The 22,383-nt window shown below is 41.3% G+C and overlaps 2 protein-coding genes across 5 annotated transcripts; one reads left to right on the forward strand and one right to left on the reverse strand.

Moving 5' to 3' along the window:
• Positions 1-155: 155 nt before the first annotated feature.
• Positions 156-15,824, reverse strand: cramp1 (cramped chromatin regulator homolog 1). 3 transcript variants are annotated; one of them, XM_027014612.2, is made up of 20 exons: positions 15,747-15,824; positions 13,201-13,571; positions 11,643-11,845; positions 11,176-11,329; positions 10,541-10,624; positions 10,368-10,416; positions 10,155-10,240; positions 9,700-9,823; positions 8,994-9,075; positions 7,939-8,787; positions 7,598-7,763; positions 7,322-7,488; positions 6,467-6,535; positions 5,582-5,663; positions 4,996-5,100; positions 4,714-4,877; positions 4,329-4,518; positions 4,012-4,176; positions 1,861-2,006; positions 156-1,630 (listed from the first exon to the last, which is right to left on the reverse strand). In XM_027014612.2, the coding sequence occupies exons 2-20, from the start codon at positions 13,568-13,570 to the stop codon at positions 1,511-1,513; spliced, it is 3,375 nt and encodes a 1,124-aa protein (XP_026870413.2). In that variant the 5' UTR covers position 13,571; positions 15,747-15,824; the 3' UTR covers positions 156-1,510. The 3 variants fall into 3 exon arrangements, with proteins under 3 accessions (XP_026870413.2, XP_026870414.2, XP_026870412.2); XM_027014613.2 differs by lacking the exon at positions 15,747-15,824 and adding an exon at positions 15,580-15,630; XM_027014611.2 differs by lacking the exon at positions 15,747-15,824 and adding an exon at positions 13,954-14,314.
• A 770-nt stretch (positions 15,825-16,594) lies between these two features.
• Positions 16,595-22,091, forward strand: jpt2 (Jupiter microtubule associated homolog 2). Of its 2 annotated transcripts, none has more exons than XM_027014666.2 (5): positions 16,595-16,783; positions 17,922-18,073; positions 19,591-19,748; positions 19,961-20,003; positions 20,645-22,091. In XM_027014666.2, the coding sequence occupies exons 1-5, from the start codon at positions 16,728-16,730 to the stop codon at positions 20,860-20,862; spliced, it is 627 nt and encodes a 208-aa protein (XP_026870467.2). In that variant the 5' UTR covers positions 16,595-16,727; the 3' UTR covers positions 20,863-22,091. The 2 variants fall into 2 exon arrangements, with proteins under 2 accessions (XP_026870467.2, XP_026870469.2); XM_027014668.2 differs by having other exon boundaries at positions 19,603-19,748.
• The last annotated feature ends 292 nt before the right edge of the window (positions 22,092-22,383 follow it).

Raw genomic sequence — 22,383 nt, forward strand, 5'->3', positions numbered from 1 at the left:
ATTGCCCAGTAACAAGCGGGATGGAGTAACCAGTGATACCCATGCGAATGAGAGCATGCACAAGTCCTATTGGTCTTTCTTGTCAAACAGTAAAGCATCATTTTCTTGTCTGGTGGTTTTAAATGAGCAAACATCAAGAGACAACAAGAACCATGTTTGTTTCTGGAACTCTATTTTTACAGGGTGGGATAAAACCCCTTTACAAATGCAGATATCTTCAAAACAGCAGAAAGAAGCTTAGACGCCTTGTAAGTTATAAAAAAAAGAACACGTTGCAACATGTAAATTAATAAATAATCCAAATAATTTACAGTATGTTATTTTAAAAAGCGCAGTGAATACTGTAATCTGTTACAGTCTATTTACATCAGAAACATTCATTCATTACATCAGAGGCAAACAGAAGCATCAACACGGGATAACATTTCAACCAACCAATTACTGGCTTCAAAATACATAGAATAAAACTTAGTGTTTGTAGTGTTTTCGATGATTTTATTACTAGAGGGCATATTATGGTAGTATATTAATATGTATTTTCTGTCTAAAATTAAGATGACTGGAATGTATTTTCACTTGGCTGTTTTTAATGCTGGAAAACTTTCAAATTAAAAAAATTAATAAATAAATCTAACTGGCTTAAGTTAATCAAGATCCACTTCATTCACGTCAATTAGACCAGTGTTAAATAACTTTGTGGGGTTCGATTTCCATTGTCTTCTCCTACTGCAGCTAAATAACCCTATTCCTATACCTAAACCTAACATTAACCTCAGTAACCAAAATGTAATCTTTAGGCTCTTTCCAAATAAAAGCTGCAACATCTTGTAGAAAAAAAAAAAAAAAAAAAAAAAAAAAAAAAAGCTTCAGGGTGACCACCTAAATGTCCTCAATGTCAAAATACTGATGTTTTCCTATAATCCGGGGGACACTCGGTACTAACAAAGAGATAAATACACACCTGCACACAAATATGGCTTTTTTTCTTTCTTTTTTTTAGAATTCTGTGTAAGATAGTTAAAGACAGATCTTTAGTATCCATTAAAAATAAAACAAAACACCAAGAGACGCAAAACAGCATCCGTGGCTATTTACACACACACGCATGCACAAACAGTGAGACAGACATAACAGGTAGGAAATAGATTTACAGGAGGCGATATTTGTTCAGGTATGGCGGAACTTTTCTGTACATGAGGTTGGTTTGTAAACTAATCTTTTTAGAAAGTGTCCTGGGCGTGGCTCACAAGACAACAGCCACATAATGACAGGTAGAGACACGCGCACACACACTTGATCCTGGTGGCTCTTTAGGATCAGGGCAGTCTTTATTGCACTTCCATCAAGCTGAACCACTCTCACTCTCACACCCACACTCAAAGGAACTGTAATTCTAATATCCCACGTTTGTGTTTCAGGGTCAAGTCTGACACCAAGGAGTTCTGTAAAATCAGCATCTAATGCCCTGAATGTGGAGCAGGGGAAGAACTCCTCACCCTGACCCTTCACCTCAGACCCCTGGAGGAGGGAGGCTCGGTTCTGAGACAGACAGCTCTTTGGCGAGGTCGTTGAAGCGGTCTATAAGGTCAACGCTGCTTTCACTCATCATGCAGGCAAGCTGAGTATCCACCTGCACACATACAAACATTATTAATTAATTAATTAATTAATTAATTTAAAAAAAAAACAACAACAACACACGCAACATATCCAGGTATATTCCAGTATACCGACCACTGACTTTGTTTGCTGACTTTGTTTCATTTTACCACTACCTTTTTCTTATTCTTTACCATGGGAGTCACAGGGTTCACTTTACATGAAGCTGTCATTTGAGTGACAACTGGTACAGGCTCTCACCTCAACTACATCAGGCAGGCCACGAGCCTGAAAGGAATCATGGGAGTTGCTGTCGAGCAGGCTGGGACCCAGTAAAGCTGTACCACTGGAGGGACCTGCCGGCGTCATGCCAACGCGACGAGTCTTATCAGGGGACACCAGACTCGCTGCAGTGAGGCCAAACATGCAAGATTGATCAGTTTCTGGGTCTATATTATTGTACATCTTCTATTTCACTGTATTAACTGATGTGCCGAGTCAGTGTTGAGTAGGGTTAGAAGGGAAAACAGTAAACAGTGTAGTGCAGGAGTACTCCAGCACCACGAATGGAAAACCATGATAAAGTCCATTTTTAATGCAAATGCTCATTTGGCACATTCATTTTCCAATCTCCCCTTTCTGGCCAAGATATTAGAAAAAGTTGTAGCTTCTCAACTGCAGTCTTTCTTAAATACACAGACTTTATTTGAACCTTTTCAATCTGGTTTCCGCCCCATGCACAGCCCTGAGACAGCCCTCTTATGTGTTCTAAATGATCATCTTTTCTCTGCTGATTCTGGTGACCTGAGTATTCTCCTCCTTCTAGATTTAAGTGCCGCATTTGACACAATTAAACATAACATACTCTTTGCCAACCTCTCAACCATTAGCATCACTAAAACGGTTCTTGAATGGTTCTCATCCTACATTTCTAATAGAACACGTTATGTTGTTTTAGGTAAACACAAATCGCACACTGTTACTGTCACTCAAGGTGTTCCCCAGGGATCTGTCCTTAGCCCTCTCCTGTTCATCATCTATATGCTACCCTTTGGTCAGATTATCCACAGGCATGGTCTTCATTTCCACTGTTATGCGGATGACGCACCAAGGCCAACACAACCCTACCACCTCCAGTTTTATTCTCCTGTATTCTCAAGCAGTGGATCAACACAATTCTGGTAAAACGGAATTTCTACTTATTATTGGCCCGAAGTCCAAAATATGAAAATTCTCCAATCTTTAATTAAATCTGGACGGTATCATGATCAGTTCCTTATCCACGGTTTGAAACCTTGGCGTACTCTGACTCCTCTCTCTCTTAACCCCACATCAAGTCTCTGGTCAAAAATGCCTTTTTTCACCTCCATAATATTGCTAGGCTTAGGCCCATGCTCTCCACACATGATGCTGAGACCCTGGTTCACACCTTCGTCACCTCCCGTCCTGATTATTGTAACTCTCTCTTCATTGGCATCCCTAACAAAACCATCCGCTCACTTCAATATGTCCAAAACTCAGCTGCAAGAATCCTTCTTTATACAAGGAAATCAGTCCACATCACTCCTAGTCTTCATCAGCTACACTGGCTCTCCGTCCCTGAATGTATTCAGTTCAAAATGCTCCTCCTTACATACAAAGCTCTGCATGGTCTTGCACATCTTTTTCTAGCTCAACTGTTACATCCTTACTGCCCCACCCGTACACTTCGGTCTTCTAATGCAGGTCTCCTCTCCATTCCCAAGTTTAGACTGGTGTCTGTAGAAGGCAGATCCTTTAGTGTCATGGCCCCAAAACTATGGAACACTTTACCTCAATCTCTCCGTCTCTGCTTCACACTCTCCTCCTTCAAATTCCAACTTAAAACATACCACTTTCCCCAACACTTTTCATAACCTCTTTTCTTATCCGTAGTTATTAATTATTGTGTTGGCAATTTGTGTCAATTTTATTCATTTAATTTTACTTTTTTTCCCACCATCATTGTAAAGTGACCTTGTGCCTGTGAAAGGCGCAATATAAACTGAACTTATTATTATGATTATTATGATTATTATTATTATTCTCATTTTAAACTTTTAAAGACTTACCTAATATTTAGATGTGCATAAATCACAAAAGCACATATACTGATGGGAGAAACATGTGTCATCTAATCTACTTGTATCTTACCTTATCTCAAAAGATTATTGTAATTTTCACCACCATACTTTAACATAGTATATTACACATTTGAGAAGGAAAAAAGTATATATCTGTTTAATACACATTTCTGACCTACTCTTAAGAGCTGTAGGTGTATGCTGTACCATTCTTTGCTTAAACTGCAGACCTTTTCAGACCTGGTCATGTGTACCCCTACACCAAGTATGAGCGTATATGAAATTAAGCTTGACTTGAGTGAGGACTCACAGAGCAGGCAACCAAGAGTGGAGTCGCTTGAGTCGTTGTGATACCACTGAGGGTCGTGTGTTGGAGATGGCATCCAGCTATGGGCAGGGCTGTCACTGGGCGAAGGGAGGAGCTTAGATCTGTCACTGCCATTGAGTTTTGGAGGAGAAAGAGACGAACCATCACCTAAGAAAGTTTAATAGGTAAGCAAGAGACAGACGGAGAGGTGAAAGGACCCACAGATTACACATTAAAACAGAATTTTTTTTAATTTTTAGCAAGGAAGCTAAATCATGTCACCTAACACAGAAAGTAGTAGCATGTTCCCCCACACCCACCATAGTGTGCGGAATTGATGGCGAGTTCAATAATAGAGTCACTGATGTGAGTGTTTGACTCTCCAGGCGGGAGGGATTCATCTGGGGGGCCAGGTAGAGATATGTCCAATAGGGAAGCAACACTGGGAGGGGCAAAAAGGGAATCTCCACCCCCTGGAGATGGTGGAGCAACACCATTCTGCAAGGAACCCTAACAAAGCAACAAGAAAGAGAAAAAATTAAGGCAGTCAAGATTAATGTGTACAATGTACACCAAAACATGCTATATAATACAGTGTTTACTTGTACTACCACACGCACATGAGTGGTGTATGCTGGCAAGCACAAACATGAAAGTCTACTCAGTTTTTGACTGTAGTATGTGTATACAACGATTCTCTCTCACCTCCTCTGACTCCTGCTGGAGCAGTTCAGGCTCAGGTGCAGTAGACACTGGTGGCGCTGTGGCTTCAGGCTCCAGGAGACTGGGCCCTAGAGCAGGGGACTCCACCTCCTGACAGGGGCTGCCTGGGATAATGCCGGCAGACTTCGCTGCCAGGTCAATTGCACCTGAAGCACGATGGAGGAAAGGGAAATTACTCTCCACTGCAAACAGAAGAGGAGACGCTAAAGCATGCACAGAGAGAATGAATTTGTCATTTGAAGTTCTGAATGACAGTAGTCATACTGGAGAGCTGATTAGAGGAAGGAGTCACTGTAGTGGGCGAGGGTTTGAGAGGAGTGGGCCGTGTTGACTGTAGTCGGGTCTGAATGGGCCGAAATGAACCAGTGCCTAAAGGAAAAATGTCAACAAAGACAACAAAAGAAAAGTGATATTTTAATCTCTTAATTCACTTCTCCTTTAAGTAACATGGATGTTGAAATATCGTCATGCTGAAAGCAGTCAGAAATTTCAATTTTGAGCAACCACAAACAGAAATATACTTCAATCAGAGGAACAATAAAAGGTGACTGAACTGTTTCTGATATTAAAAATAAAATGCCAGTTATTTCTGATCTGAATGTCCATGCCTGGGCAGAATTGCTGCTCTGCCTCCAACAGCTGCAATAGCAGCGGCAGAAGGCTGAGGCAGTACTACATACTGGCAGTGTTAGGTTACTGTTGCTGTATGTCAACCACCCCATGTGTGGTTTAATACGTTAAATTGGGGAAACTCTCCCCAAGGGCTTTTACTTTTTTTCCTTGATATGTGAAAGCAAACAGAAAACATCCATGCTCATGACAGTCAGCTAATGGTGTGTGTCTGTGTTACCGGTAGCTGAAGAGTTGGAGAGAATGGAGAAGGAGCACACATGCTGGGAACTGTCTCCTGTTGTTCGGGGCAATAGCGTTCGCTGTTGGCAAAACACAGCAAAAATTCTTTAAATACCCATTTTTTTTACAAGCAAACTTAAGACCAAAATTCAAGTTTCAATCCACAATGACAGCAACAATCTTCTAACCAACCCTGAAATGCTGTGTTTTCATTACCAGTAGAAAGTGACTCACATCTGATTTTTACCTTAATGCAACACAGATTTTTTTCATGTGCGGCCATATATAGCTGATCTTTTTTGGAAATCAGACTTGAGTCACTTTCACATGTGGTCCTAGATTGGATACGAACTCAATTTATGGCCATGCAACATGAATGTGAACCATCAAATCGGAATTCATGTGGCTTTCTCCAATATGCATGCGCATAGTGCTGTCATCATCAGCCAGTCATCAGCACAACAGAACAATGGAGAGCAACAGCAGTGACAGTAGCTCACAACAGTAGCTGTGAAAACAGCAAAAGCTAGCCATCTGGCTTTTTTGCCTTCTCAACCTGATCATGTACAGCTGACAAACTCTGTGCTGTCCTGCAGAGCAAAACGTGATGCTACTAGCATGTCCATTTGGCCCATTTTAATACCATGATTTGTGTCAAAAATATGCCCTTTTTTTGGTGATACATTTTTGCACAAGCCACCTACATCAATGTGTGCATGTGTACTGTTTCAGAGGACAGATTCAATCATATTTCAGATAATAAGTCACTTGACTTATGTGAACCATCAAGAGCATAACACTGGAATTGAATTGTGGTTTATAATGTGAACATTAACAAGTCATTTTCTATTTTATTCTCAGGATCTGCCCCAGTTTCTCTTACCTGCACCACAAGAGGTTTCCTAAGGGGACGACTCCTGCCCTTCCTCTGCTTTAGTAGGAAAATATCCGACTGAAAAGAGAAAATGCTAACATTAAAAAAGTGAAACGTTTGCACATAATGACAGAAGATCAAAAGGTATATTAATTTTTGTTTTAAAATTGAGCGAGAGAGAAAGTGGCAAAGTCGAATGTTCGATTTCTGCGTAAAGTAGGAAATGCTTTAAAAATGGCATAAATGAGTAGATGCAAACGTGCATAGAAATACTGCTTCATACAATTGTTAAATCCTCCCTCAATTCTGCTAAAAATTATTATATAAAGCCATAGTTTGTCAAACATGTGAAACACACACACACACCTTTGTAACCAGCACCCGCACAGACACATTTGACACATGCTCTCCTCTCTGTGCATAGACCGTAAATAATGAACTATCTGGATCTCTAGGCCTTAAGGGACCCAGTTAAAATCCACAATAGGTGATTAAGTTTAGTGAGACATTGAGCAAACTCTTTGTAACTGCAAATTATGGTACCAAGGAAGCTGTTCTGTGGCTCACCAACTTAGCAGATGGAAACTAACCCCCTGGTTATAAAACCCTACAAAACCCTCTTTGAAATCTAATGCAATGGTGAGTAACTCCAGGATTTCACATTTCCCCATTCACTTGTAGAATGTTACAAAAATCATGCATCATTACCCATTATGTCCGCATTAAACAAAACTCAGTGTTAAAGTTCTGTGCTTCACTTTTATTCAGATATTTACTCTGTATTATTAAGTATCATTCATGTCCCTGGCTGATATAAATTGATGCTAGACCAGGGTTCGATTTCTATATCAGTCAGTCACTCACACTGATGGAATCCAACTGCTGGCGGAAGGCTAGTTCTGCCTCCTTATTGGGAGAGAACATCCGTAAGTGGCGGGAACTGTTGGGGGGCAGGGTCGTTGGAACGGCAAACACGGCCCCGTCACCATCACCCCCAGCAACCAGCAGTGGCCGCGGCATATTCCGTGCACCTGTGAAACATCATCATCTGAATTAACCTCATGCATTGCCAACACGCCTCCACCCTCACCCGGATCCACTGACGTTGTGATGGTTGGACGGCCAGGAAAAATTATGCACCTGCGCCAGTGACATTAGGCAGGAACTTGGAGCGTGCAGTGTGCTGCTGCCGACCGCAGCTGGGGCTCCTGGTCACCACAGGCTGCACTTTGCCCGGTGGCGTCAGAGACTGTTCTTCCTGGCCTGGCTTTAGAGGGGACGTCCCCACTGAGCACACATCCAAAGCCTGGGAGAGCAAGAACAGCAGAAAAGAGAAGGAGAAAGAGACATACATTCTGAGTGAATTCAATGGGCATGTGGTGCTTATCCTATTCTAAAAAAATGAAACAAAAAACAAAAATAACATGCAACCGTCAGGGGCAAGAGGTCACAGTGACGGTCAAGAATACACAGTGACTCACAGGTTTGGGGTTCACCTCAGACGATACAAGTCTGAGGAGGCAGCGAAGCACACGGTGAGAACTGGGCAGGGCTGAGGGGCGGGGCTTGGGCTGCCACTCATACTCCAACTGTAGCTTCCCAGGCTTGCCCAGCATGAGGTAAAGTTCAGCCAACGTCACGTTCTCAGAGCCCTGCGAGCTCCAGCCCTCTTCCCGGATTTGCTGTGGGGAGCGGCCAGTTCCGGTTGCTTCCTCAATGCGTCCTGTGGGCTCAGGAGGCGGCGGCAGTGCTCCATCTGTCATGGCTCCGCTTCCTGGTGTAGATTCTTCTTTGCTATGGTCTGTCATGGTAGACTCTCCTTGATTGACAGTCTCTTTAGCCTTGCCACTAGCACAGGTTTGGGTGTGAGATGTCCTTACTGTGTCAGCAGTCACAGATGCGCTACACTCCTGTCCTAGACAGGAGGGCGGCGTTGTAGACGAAGTGACAGGAATGGGAGTGTTAGTGTTATGGACCAGGTTTAAATTGCCCTCTGCCCCAGGAGCGGAGGCATTGCTATCCGATCCCTCAGGGGCTTGTCCTTCGGTTCTTTTTGAGTCCCCACTCCCCAAGCCTCCCTTGCCAGGTTTACCTGCCCCACGCACAGGCTGGATGCCCAGGATGTGGGCAGCAGGCAGGTCCCTCACCCCCGGACGGCCCCGCCCGCTCTCTTGCCAGTGCACTGTGCAGGAGGCCTTAGAGTGCACAACACGGGCCACCCCTGGCAGAGCGATGACTGTACTGCTCTCTGCTGGGTACAGGAACAGCTCCTCAGACTGGCCAGGCAGTGCTACACCCTCAAGAGCCTCCCGCTCTGCCAGGCTCTTAAGCTACACGCACTGGTGTTAAGGTCATTATACTGAACTGATAACAGAAAACATTAATCTGTTCCAAGGCACAGAAACACCACAAAAATACACAGATCAAACACAGAGAGACAAACAATAAGGAAAAACACCTCTCACTGATGTGGAAGAACACACAGTGATAAGGTTTCTCATTGGCATACAACAGACATCTGTGAAGAAAAGGATACAATTCGTTGGTCCTGAATGGCCCATTTTTGTTTCAGGAACTCAATAAGGCTGGATACCTTCCTATGCAACTCGACTACCATCCTAAAACAAGCATACCTGACGTCAGCAACCAAGCAACAGGGACAGATATCTGCATAAACAGATAAGTACCAGGGCTAAGACCATGTTCAGCTTGCCAACACCATGAGGTTATATATAACGCAGATGTATGGTGAATGAGTCATGTGGCAAACATACAGCATATTTAAGGTTTATAAATGATGAGGCATGAGTGGCTTTTGGAGGCAATATCAAGAGACCAAAAGTATCAGCTAATCCTTGCAGTTCGATGACTTACTATTTTTTCCCCCATTCAAACACTGATACAGACTAATACATGTGATACAGACTGGGAATACCCAAATATTCCTAGATATTCACTCTACTTTGGTTTCGATCTAGCTCAATCTTTAAACCATGTAGACATATGGGCATCATAATGTAGCACAGAAAACACTGAATAGTCTTGATTTAACGACAACAGCACAGGATGCTTTTTAAAAAAAGCTGCCTCTGATTTTTATAGACGGACAAATGTCAGCTGCTGGGATGAGCAGGCAAATATCTGATAGCTGTGAGATGCAAGACTTGTGTGAAGTGGATTCAGATAGAGCTCGTCTGAGCCAAGAGCAGCGTGCATAGCTGCACGTTGCTGGCGACACTCACCTGAGCCGAGGATTATGGGCTAGACTCTGAACTCGAGTCCAAGAGTGGTTACTACGCGGCTGCAACTCCACAGCGACCTTCAGTGGCAACCGAACAGGCTTCTGGTCCTCCTCATCACTCACTCCTGAGAGAAGGAGAAAAAAAAGAACAGAATAGGGTAGAGTGACAATTACATTCACTGTTCCCCTATTTTGCCCACAACCTCAATCTCCTCCCATAGTCAGTCATACAGTCAGTAACCATAGAAACACAGGACTCACCCTACCTACACACTAGAGGTGTGCCACAGACTCTACAGCCATTCACTCTCTCCCTAACCAGTACTGGACCCACTTTCTGTCTCTTCAGATGTCCATTCCAGGACATGTTCATCTTCATTTTCTCAAGTGAATACACTTATGCACACATACACACCATCTCTTTCTCACCAACTCCCACCCCCCTACCCCACCTACCATCTGGGTCACAAAGCTTCTTCAGTGCACGGCACATGGGGGCTTTGATCCTCAGGTTCCTGCCTTTCGAGCGAACCGTGGTAGCCCTGAAACCACACACACACAAAAACACCAACACACCTGTGTTATACTTTCACCAATTTTAAAACGAACTATCCACATATTCCAGCCTCTCACCTTCCCTCTCTTACCCCATCACACACACATACTTACCCCTGCTGTATGAGCTCATTGAGTTTGGCCACATTCTTGTCATCCATTACTGGTGGGGGGAAAAAAAGAAAAAAGAGAGAGAGAGAGAGAGAGAGAAAAGTTAGACATGCCCCCTTGTGATGCAACAGTTACAAGCCCCACCCCTCTGACCAATCAATGCAGCTACTACTTACATCCTCCAACCTTCTTCCTGAGCTCAGCATAGCATATAAGGCCATAGAGTTCCTGTGAAGATTTCTTCAGTACACGGGAATATGCTGAGGAAGAGAAGGAATTAGGAAAAAAAAAACTGGACATGCGTATGAACATCTTCCCTTTTATACTATGTCTGCATCATTATAGGTGCACATTCACACAACATAGTTCAGTCATGTTAGAAAAACAGCATGAAATCAAAATCAAAACGATACTTGAATTTTTTGCTGTAGAAGCACATTAGCAAGATTTATTTTATATCTGCCTACACATGGTGGCTTCTTCCTTTTCAAGAGCATTCATGTATGAAACTAAAAAGCCTCCCACTATATTGTAAGTTTTATACTCCTTCTCGCGCTTTGCACTCTCTTAGTTCTCTCAGTCTACAGCAGTCTCCCTGCAAACTTAAATGCTTGAGTGTGAGAGCTTATTACTTTACACTGCTATCTTTTTAGTCTGGACTTCATGCATGTTTGATTTTGTTTTCTATAGTTTCTATTGTTGTTTTGGAGCCCACTGAGGTTAAGAAAAGTGCATTATAAATCCATTATTGTTTTATTATTTATTATTGTGTGAAAGCCACTGTGGGTGTAAACCTGCCCATGTGTCTCACCGTTATTGAAGTCAATGTGTTTGGAGATCTTATGCCACGTCCTGTAGTAGAAGTGGCGGACCTGCTCTTTGTTCTTGACCATACTGGCAGGCTTGCCTTTTTTCTTATACTTCAGTGCAATGTTATTCTGAATGGCCTCAAAATCCTTCCCATGCTGAAGAAAAGAGGCAGAGAGAGAGAGAGAGAGAAACAGAATAAGGGAAGAGTCAGCCATATGCAACACACCAAGTATCCATTATTTTTAAAAAAATATTAAAATATTCAACACTAACAATCACAGTGTATACATACTTCTGCAGGAGATTGACCAACAGGTCATTTTTTAAAGACCTTGTTTTTTTGTTTTGTTTTTTTAAATGGTGCATTAGCAGACTGATCACAATGTGAAATACACAAAATTCCTGAGGATTAAAAAACTTAAAGAATTTTTAAAATGTAGCAAAATGTCCAGATGAATAAAACATTACTTCATAAAGTCCTTCAAAGAAACTGTTCTTGTCTTCTGTACTCCAGGACTCCCACTGTCTGCGTGCACGTTTCTGGTTTCCCCCCTCATCTTTCTCCACCGGTGCCTGATGCCTAGGGGCCGAGCGAGAGGTCCCTCCTGCTCCAGACCCTCCTCCAGAACCTGCATGGCCTGATGTAGACACAGCAGGGACTGTATCACCCCCTGGGCCAGAGAAAAAAAAAAGAGACAGAGAGAATGAGAGAGATAGCGTGAGAGTAAGTGCTCCATGTCAAAATCTTCTAAACAAGCAAACAGCATCCATGAAAACCAGGTAAACCTGATGGCGTTTTACACATGGACATCTCATAACTGCAAACACTTGCCTAGCTGTATATTAGTGAATACCAAAACATGTGCACTAGTCGGTGAACAGACTTGGTATAACTAACATGTTTATGCAGACAAGATCTTATTTTGGATATTGTATGCTAACTGAAAACGGTGTTTAAACACATGCCACACTCCAGAGTGGCTCACACACATACACAGATATAGCTCAGCAACAAATACACAAATATGACAGAAGACAGTGTAGAATGTAAGTAGATTTTCTAAAAGAATATAATTCATCAAGTCAGTGATGATATTCAGCCTGAGACCAGCACAGACTAGAGGAGTGGTCAGTCCTACTATATACCTACTACAGAATTATTGTGAATTATTCTTTACTAGAAACCCAAGTGACGTACCTTGCATCCTAAAATACAAATGCACTTTGTAATTTGTAAAAGATGTACAAGTTACAGATTGGAAAAAAATACTGTATTTTAATTTACTTTTTTTTTTTTACTGTAGTGCATGAATTGTATGTTGGCAGTATGTACACACATGCCAGGAAGTGTGCATGTGAGAAGCCACTCAGAGGTGTTCCAGACCTGCTGCTCACTGCACTCATCCAAAAACAACACGTGGAGAGAAAGAGAAGCCAACAACACTACCCCCCCACCAACTCTCTCTCACTCACAGAACATATGAGCATCTACCAAGAGCTCCAGGATACTCCAAGGACCACCAGCAATACCACTCGCCTCCATTTTGCTTCCAAATTAAATTCTGATTCTGAATTCAACATAACACACTCCTAAATGCCAGTCGAAGCCACACTGTATTCTCCAATTTGAAAATCCCCATATTAAAGAATAAACCAATAAATTAACATACGCTAGCTGCGGCAAAAGCTCTCCAACTTGAAAAGTGATTCTTAAATTTAGCAATGTGTCAATTCAATTTCTAGATGCTACTCAACCTACGCTTTTAAATCAATGTACAAATCAACAATTTTAACTCAGTAGCCATAAAAACAAGGACGCAGCTGTCAAATTAGTATGCTGGTCGCTATAGTTTCCCGTTTTTCATTAAACCGCTTTTCTCTGCTTTCTACGTCCATACCAAGCTGTACAAGATAATATCAGGATGTAGCAGCATCGAGTAAATATCGCTTCACCTGCCAAAATATGAATAATTGCCAAAGTTTTCGTAATACAGGTGAGTGGACACTCTGCGAAAGGGCTACTCACCTTTCGCTCTTGCCCCGCTGTGACCATTCACCGTCGGGGCATTGATATCTTTCCGGATCCGCTTGCTCGGAGGTCGCACGCTGGAGCGGAGAAAATGATGTTGGTCCTGACTGTGTGGTACGGGAGGGGGCGAGATGAAAGCTGGAGGGTTTGACTGGGGTCCGGACGGGCTCGGCGATGAGGTGGAAAGAGTCTGGGGCGAATTGGAACTACCCGTAGTTGATGGATGAAGTGTTTCCTCTCCGTCTCTCTTTGTACTCGTCTGCTCGTTCGCCTGCTCTGCGCTCTCCTCATCCTCGCAGGCTTCGAGCTTTCCAGCTGGTTTGTTTGCTCCCTCGATTCCCAAGCTGCCCCCATTGCCCACTGTCATCCTGACAAAACACATTGTAAACATATTTTAAAACATTTTGTATAAAACAAAATAGCGATCAACTTAGAAAGGCGACATTCTCTTCAACTCAACATGGCCGCCGCTGTTTGTTTCAAATCCCCTCTCACCGTCCCGACAAATCATATCGAAAAAATACCTATTTACACACTTAGGATTTCAACCAAAAGACAATATTTTGATTCAACCCAGTTCACTCATTTGCCTAGTTTTGGTTAACTTGAGTAGCGAGTTATGTTTTATTTAATCAGATATTCAAATGCGAGCGCCTACACTTTAGCGCCCTGCTCGAACGAAATACGACGACGAAAATCTTTCGCGCATTCGACCTCTAGTTAAAGTGGTTGTTTTTCAAGCACTGTTACCCATTTTCCAGCTCTTCGACAGCGCACGATATCTTCTTTCTCTTCACCATGAGTCCGAAGATTTTGGAGACCAATACTTGTCCAATTTAAACATATTCCAACCAAGAAGGAGGTGAGCTAGACTCGTCCTCTCCCTGCTGCTGCTTGGACTGAGCTTCAGATACGCGCAGCTCAACTGTTCACTCTCGAAGTACCAGCTACACTCCGACTCACCAACTCCATGCTTTGAGCAGAACAAGAAACCTCTGTGTAGGACATACACACTAATGTTTTGGGAAAGAAAACACAAACGAACTACGACGGAAACTGACTGATCATTCCATATTAACGAAGACTCCACGTTTAAGACAGCAAAATCCTACTCAGCACCTCCTCACTCCGAGTCTGGACTTTGTTGTAACTACGTCATCATAACTTCACTGATGTTGTTTTCTAATTAATTTACGTTTTACTGGGTAACAAATAATACACAGTCTTCCAAACAATACAAAAACGACTGTAAACATAAATAAGCATCAATTTATCTGTATAAGCACATGATAGTTTAGATAAACTACACTTAATCAGGGAAGTGGACGTGGTGTGTCGCTTTACGTATTACACTATAAAATGAACGTGTCACAGGGTCACTTTGGTTATTATAGTTATAACACTGACCATAATGAGCTCGGCTCTGATCCACAATGGCATCCCGTTTAACTCTGGATTTGACAGCCATTTACCAGCACAAGTTATAGACTCTGCAAATTTGCCAAAAATGGGGTGCCCTTCTCTCCAGCTGAGGCAAAAATAGAAAACGAACTATTTGTAAACCTAAAATATGCACATAATCAACATAAAGTGTTTTACGCATGTATAAGGGTTGACGCGTTCTTTATTATAAACTAGCTAGAATCCTACACTTCAGCTCAAAGGGGGTTTTAAACAATATGGTACTGATACTTAGAAAAAATGTCAGCTATTTTAGGCTGGTCATAGCTGCTTAGCTAACCAGTAATGTCGACAAATGTTGACAGCTGCTGGTCTTAGTGAATAGGCTACAGTCACCGCTTAAGAGGAGCATCTATACCAGTGAAAGCATATAAAAACTTCTAACTTCTATAAAAGTTAGTCTGTCAGAATACAGAATGCGAAAAGCAGCTAGATGATCAGGCATACTGTATTTGTCTGTGTGTGTGTGTGTATGTATATATATATATATATATATATATATATATATATATATATATATATATAGAGAGAGAGAGAGAGAGAGAGAGAGATATATATATATATATATATATATATATAGAGAGAGAGAGAGAGAGAGAGAGAGAGAGAGAGAGAGAGAGAGACCACAGTAGAAGGAGAAAATGTGCTAAGAGTCCTGATTTGTGTCCACTAGCGTCAAAATATCACCCAATCAAGGTTCAGAGGCTCTTAGCACTGATTTGTGTCCACTAGCGTCAAAATATCAAGGTTCAAGGTTCTGTTCAACGTAACCTCAACCTGTAGCTTAACATAGCAAGCTACCGAGCAAGTTACCCTTTATTAGCTAAACAGAAGTTATACTGTTTCGCTGGCTAACTAGATCCTTAATAAAACAGGCAACAAGTGCCACCAAGTCATCTGACCAAGTTAACTCACCTCCGAACACAGCCGTTTGCTAACTAGCGACTTGGCTAGCTAACATTTAGCGAGGTATCAATTAAGTTTGCCAATAACCTTGTAAGTAGGGGTCGGAGACATCACGCTTAGGCGTTAGAGTCAGTAGTAACGATTACAAAAACTCACTTTAAAAGTTAACACTTTACCTTGTATGGCGTATATCGATTTGGGTGAACTGAGAACTACAAGGCGAAGAGCAAAGATAACCAGCTACCTTGCAGACACCATCAACTCTTCCTGTTTGTTGCGCGTAATTGACCACGCCCACTACCGCTCAAAAACAAATCCTCTGATTGGTTACTTTTAGCACGTGGCTGGAACGTGCAATAGCTGCTTGTTAGGGCGTGGTTGATCCAGTTGCCATTGAGAGTCGTGCTAAATTCATGTTCATTTTACTTGCCAGTATAAGTAAAATAAATGTTATACTTCACAAAATTTCAACTGGAGATAACTGATTTGGTATATTAATATACGGTTGTCAGCTAGCTTCAAAAATAATGTTTCTTTGTTTACATTTATCGTCTGATTGTTATTACTATGCAAATCCCTACCAACAACATAAACAAGAGAACACACTTAATGCAGGCTAATATTTAAAGCACAAATAAGGAACTGTTTTCTTTCTTTCTTTCTTTCTTTCTTTCTTTCTTTCTTTCTTTCTTTCTTTCTTTCCAGATTTAAGGAACAAAAAGAACCCTGGATTACCTTAAACAGGAGTATAATAAAAATAGCCTCATAGAGACTTCATATTGCTGAATTTGTAATTATGTATATAACTATACTGTTTTTATCAGAACAATAATGTAGACATTTATTGACGTATTGATTAAGCCGTAAAAAAAGTAACTATTGAGCCAATCAACTTGCAAAATCTGTTTTGACATACGTTTCATTGTATCCAATAGGCTCCCAGTTGAGTGTGATTGATTAATGCAGGACCCAGTTACACGGTGCTTTGGGACTCTATTTTGACTTCCACACACGTGGACCGTCCTCTTGGGCGTGGTTATTGTCTCTAAATGCTGTTTTTTTTGTGGCGAACTTTTGCAGTTGCATTAGCGTGACGGTTTTAATATTGTACAGTACTAAAGAGACTTAGCCTTCTTCTCAGAAGGAATCAAGCGACAATGACTTCCACGAATACGTTTCAGGGACTTGACAGTAGTGCAAAAACAAGTTCAAGGTATGATTCACTTGCTTCTGAATAATTTTAAGTCTGTGGTAGACTGTTAGCCATGTTCGCTAGTCAGCTCGGTGAAAATCCTGCGAGAGTCGAAAAAGGAACTTGGCTAGCTCGTAGATACCCAAGATAGTCAAGTAGCATGTAACAAGAGCTTTTTGCTAATTTAAATGAACCAGTTAAGAAGGGCCTGGTTATGCCATGCCTCTGAAATAATTTGAAAATAATTTAATCTTGCCCGAACATAGTTCTATGAAAATTTAAGCAATAGTAAGTCTAAGACTGCGAACTTCAGCTGCCGTTAGCTATAGTTAGCTCCTGAGATTCTACAGTCTAGCGTTAGGTTACCTTCCTGATTATGAGTGGCCAACTAGCGTACCTAGCTAGGATGGCTAGCTAGCAGTTAGCGTTATAGTAAATTAACCGTTAAGTTGTTAGCAGTAGCTAGCTAACATTTAAAACTTTTATGTTTGATGAAAAACAGTTGGATTCTTTACTGTCATCGAACTTTTAATATTTTAGAATATGCACAAATCCTTTGTTCCTGAATATAACCTAATGATTTTTAGACTATGCATGCGATGTGTTCCGTGTTGTAAATCTAGTTTTCAAAATGGCAAAGCATTACCGAATTAGCTAGACTATAAACCGGATTGGAGATGCAAAGTATTTGTGTCACATATGTCATTTACCACATATACGATGAAAAATTTGAAACATGGCTGTCATGTGGACCCTTTGGTCTCTGACTGGTCTGTAGTGCATCACGAATGCCGACCTTGCCGCCTCTTTCGTATCTTTCTAATGTGAGTGGCCCTCGATGCATGGTGGCGCTTTTCGGTATTTTTGGTGTTGAAGAATTCTGCTTTGTTGTACTGCAGTTAAGATCCTTTTCTTTTTCTCTCTGTGTGTGTGTGTGTGTGTGTGTGTGTGTGTGTGTGTGTGTGTGTGATTTGTATTTATTTATTTTGACAGAATTTGATCTGTACATTTAGTGAAATATTAGTTAGGAAAAACCTTTTGTGTATAGTGTATGTTAATGCAGGTAAATGTGTCGGGGTCCAGCCGTTTTGGTAATTTTGTTATTGGTTCTGAGAGTTAACAAATTTTATTGAATTACAGCATATGTGTGTAACTACAGGGTTTTGCGGCCTCCCGGAGGTGGCAGCAGTGATATATTTGGCGGCTATGAGGAAGACACTGGTGCTTCCAGGCGGCCAGATAAGATGGCCTCCACTGTTTTTGCACCAGCAGAGGAGCCTCAAGGTGGTCCCAAACGTTCCAACCCCCCAGGTAAGGGAATAAGTGTTTTTCTAATGCAAACTGAGCACTCATTTTCCCTTTTATATCTTTTGGATCTTTTGCAAGTGTTTGAGAATCTTCACCACAGAGTAAACGGGTAGTATAAGGAGAGTATGGTTGGTTAACTTGCATGCACATGTTTCCTTTCTCACTCCCTGTGACTGACTTGCAGTTCTTCTCTGTGAGCAATGATCTTGAATTGCATTATTGTACTAATTGTTGGTCACTGGCCATTTCTAGTTCCCCCATGCTAAGTTCCAAATCTACTGTCATTAGGAGCTACCAGTCAATTCTAAAGTTCTATGTGATGAAATCAAATTGTCAATTGAGGTAAAAGGTTTCAAACCAAATGGGAGGAATTTCTTTACACTAAACAGTTTGTCACAGCACTTTTGTGAAATATCAGACTGGTCATTTCATAGCTTTAAATATCAATCTGATGTTTAGTGTATTCATGTTCAGTCTTCTAACACAAATTATAACAACCATGGATGATATGGGTGGTCAGGCCTCTGCTTTAGTTCTTCACTTTAGGTCGTTCTCTTGTAGGCACTGTTGAGTCTGCCATCTGATTGGCTCTCAGACTGTGGCATGTTCTAGAAAAGTCCATGCTGATGTTGGTATCTGCTCTTAGGAATGGGGAAACGAATTGGGCCCAGAGGTATTGTTAGCAGACTTGGAGCCCACGTGTGATGAGATGAGACAAACATCTTACATTTGTCTTTATATTTAAGTCCTTTATTGTGCATATCAAAGTGGCTTCTCTGTTTTAAGAACAGATATGGGTATATAGGTGCAAACAAAAGATCCTAGATACCGACTGCAAAGTTTTATAAATCCTACATTTATGGAATTTAGTGGACGTGTTTATCCAAATGACTTACAATTATGACTGAATACAACTTCAGCAATTGAAGGTGAAGGGCCTTACTTAGGTGTCCGGCAGTGGTGTGGCTTGAACTAGCAATGTTCCAATTACAAGTCAAGTACCTTAACCACCGAGCTACATTTATATTATTAAATGCATAGACCTATACACTTAAAGAGTAAAAAATAAAATAAAATTCTGTAAACAACTGTGTAATCATGCAGTAAAAAATTGTTGCTTCTTTGTATAAAGCATCAATGGTGAGGGTATCTGAATGTTTACATTTTTGTCATTCAAAAGCTAGTATTCTGAAGCAACTGGTTAGCAGCTGTGTGCACATTTTTAAAAAGAGAAAATATAAATTAAAATGATGAGAAATTGTATACAGATAATTAATTAAATTCTAAAATGATGTTAGTTTTATATATAACTTACTTTTGTTCAGAAGCTTGTCAACATGGTTAGCCATGTGTGCCTGGTCCTGCTGTAGTATCCAAGCAATAATTTGTTGTGGTTTTTTGTTGTTTGTTTGTTTTTTGTTTTGTTTTTTGTCTCATTGCATCATTGCTTTTTAAACACATTTAAAGATGTATAGTGTGTACCTTTTGGTTTAAAAGTTTGGTGGGTGCTGATTTGTCAGTTTTCCTCACAGGTGGAAAGAGCAGTGGAATTTTTGGAGAAGCTGGGGCACCTCCCCCTCATCAGAAGCCCATCCCTCCAGGTGGAGTGAATAGCAACATCTTTGGTGGACCAGAGTCAGACCAACCCACTGTCAAAAGTCATCCAAACAAACCAAAGGTTCGTTACCACTGAAGATAAAAACTGATATGTTTCTATGATTATTTGAAATATAACTGTTTAATGTTTTCATTCATGTTTGATATCTGTATGTACTAAAAACTAGAACAATTGTCAAGTATTTCATAAGGCAATGGCCAGTATAATGGAAGTCAATGAAAGGGCTTCTCTTGTCACTTGATCCCTGACGAGCCCCCCTCTCGTTTTCACAGGACAATATAGGCGTGGGTGTGGTTGTTGCACCTGAACCACCAGGTAAGGAAATGACCCAGTTCACTGTAAGTTATGTAGAAATGCATGTTATTACTTTTAGGTACACTACTCTTTTGCTCTACCTGCAGCTTAATATTTTTATTCGGTTGATTCTGTGTACTCAGAAGTTAGTTGACTGCTGGTAACTTGTCTTCTACTCTATACAATTGTGCCATGTTTCCAGTGTCCTCCTTCTATGACCTGTTTTGAAAACGGGTCATTCATGAAATCCAGGCAATGTGTGGATACTCTGCCTGTATTTACATTAGTTTATTCTGTCTACATAAACAATATTTGTAAGTACATTTACATTATATATTTAAAGCATCCAGCTACATCCTGCCCTTTGGTCAAAACTAGGTCATTTCATGAAAAATGTCAGCAAAGGTTGATGAAATGTAAACAGGGTACAGCGTTCCAGGACAGTCAGATGACTTCAGAATACAGTAGCTATTTGGTATAGCTATGGAGGCGGTATACCCAATACCCATTACTCAGTGTGTCTCCCAGTGAGCTAAAGACTAAAACCTTCCCCTTTTTGTCTTCTCTTAATATAAGCAACTTTTAAGTTATTTCCATAGTCTCCAGAGAATTTTTAAAAATGCAAGTTTCATTGGCAATGATCAATTTAATCTGCATGGCAGTGACTCAGCCTAAGGAGACAAAAGAAGTGAAGGAGACTCCTCAAGCCACACCCACCAAGGAGGTACCACCAGCTGCACCCACATCCAAGCAGGATACTGAGCCGGCCCCCCAACAGCCAACGGAGAAAGACCATGAGCCACGCCTCGGACCACGCCCGCGCTCACACAACAGAGTGATTAATCCCCCCGGTGGAAAATCCAGTGTGGTCTTTTACTGACCAGTGCCATTTTCTTTTTCTCCATCCCCCTCTCATTCTGTTCTCTCTTACTAATATTGCTACCTAACCTTCTTGTTTTAAGACACCTACTTTCAGAAGGTCCAGTGTTCTTGTTTTGCTTCCTTATTTTAATTTCTCCACTGCTCTCTCATTCCTTAACTCTTTGCACTTTCTAACTCATTCCCAAAATGCTCGTCCTTTTTATCTGACGGTTTGAGTAATTGTTGCGGTCTCAATCAGTGGAATTGTTCATTTCAATTCATTCAGACTTGCTGCTTGATTGTGCTTAATAAGAAAATGCTCTCTTAGTTTGATAATGTATAGAATGCAGATCTATGTAATGTTCAACTAAAACCACTGTCCATCACCATGGCAACCTTAAACTCTTTAAACACCTGGTTTAAATTCACAAATCTTGATTAAAAATAAGATGATCAGTCTTGCTGGAGCATGGGAAACTCGAGTGTAGCAGTGCATCTTCACGATGGGGACTGGAAAGCTTTGTTCTAACATGCCTCTGAAAATCAGTGAGCATTCTGTTGGCTTGCATCCTTGCTGCCAGTGGGCTCAGAGATGGTCAGGTTCCCTCTGAATTTCAAATGGGTGATTTGTAATGTCACGATTCTCAGGGAGCACAAGAATGGAGGACCTGGTTGGAAACTTTGATCCTCCAGTATGTAAGACAACCTCTTAGGAATGTGCACAATTGGAGGACGTGCAGCCAAACAAGTGTTCAGTGCATAATACCAAAATGAGTGCACTGCCATGTTGACATGGTGCACCCCCCCCCCCCCCCCCCACGACCACCAGATTGTAATGCAGTAACAGAACAGGTGCCGACATACATGCAACGCTTCAACAAACATAACTCAATCTATCTATTTTTTGTTTGTTTGCTTCATTTTCTGCTGTTCAATCTTCAAGGTATTTAGGATGAACTCTGAGAAATATGCATGGAAGTTGGTGCTCTGGGAGTCCTGTTTAGTGCTGAATGCCAAAGTGTTCATTTTCACCATTACTGTATGAATCTGGGTTTTTGTTTTTGTTTTGTTTTTTTGTTTTTTTCCTTCCCCTACCTTCAGCTTGACCTTTTTGTTTTAAATTAAAACGGCATTTGGGACGCCTAGTATGACACGTAGAAAGCGTGTTTGCAACCACACTTGCTGGCAGCCACGTGTGAGAATGTCACAGAAAATGGTGTTGCAATAAACATGTTTTGATTATTCATACATTTTTGCGTAGTTTCTTTTTGTTTAGCTAAATTACATGCTTATATGAAGCCTTGACATCTTGGTTTGTTTTACTGGGTTGCCCTGAGTGATTGTGTTGGATTCAGCTCCTCTTCCTTGCGCAGGGTTTCAAGTGAATGCAGACGTCGCTGCAAACTCCAAGTGCCCATTTCTGTTGCATTAATTTTTAATCGGTTTATTTGGATATGCTTGTCAAAGTAGTGAAATTGCTTCTCAGCTGGCTTGAGTCAACTTAACTGAAAACGTTGGAAGAACGAAAAAGCTGAAGAAA

This window comes from Electrophorus electricus, chromosome 1 (assembly GCF_013358815.1).
Source record: "Electrophorus electricus isolate fEleEle1 chromosome 1, fEleEle1.pri, whole genome shotgun sequence".
Taxonomy (NCBI): Eukaryota; Metazoa; Chordata; class Actinopteri; order Gymnotiformes; family Gymnotidae; genus Electrophorus; species Electrophorus electricus.

Excerpts from the sequence above, each read along its gene's own strand:
- jpt2 (XM_027014666.2), top strand. The coding sequence starts at position 16,728 with ATGACTTCCACGAATACGTTTCAGGGACTTGACAGTAGTGCAAAAACA. Across the intron at positions 18,074-19,590 it reads CAAACGTTCCAACCCCCCAG|TTTTCCTCACAGGTGGAAAG; the intron begins GTAAGGGAATAA and ends CTGATTTGTCAG. Across the intron at positions 20,004-20,644 it reads TGTTGCACCTGAACCACCAG|TGACTCAGCCTAAGGAGACA; the intron begins GTAAGGAAATGA and ends TCTGCATGGCAG.
- cramp1 (XM_027014611.2), bottom strand. The coding sequence starts at position 14,003 with ATGGTGAAGAGAAAGAAGATATCGTGCGCTGTCGAAGAGCTGGAAAAT. Across the intron at positions 9,824-10,154 it reads GAAGCTTTGTGACCCAGATG|GAGTGAGTGATGAGGAGGAC; the intron begins GTAGGTGGGGTA and ends TCCTTCTCTCAG. Across the intron at positions 7,489-7,597 it reads GCCTAATGTCACTGGCGCAG|GTGCACGGAATATGCCGCGG; the intron begins GTGCATAATTTT and ends GATGTTTCACAG.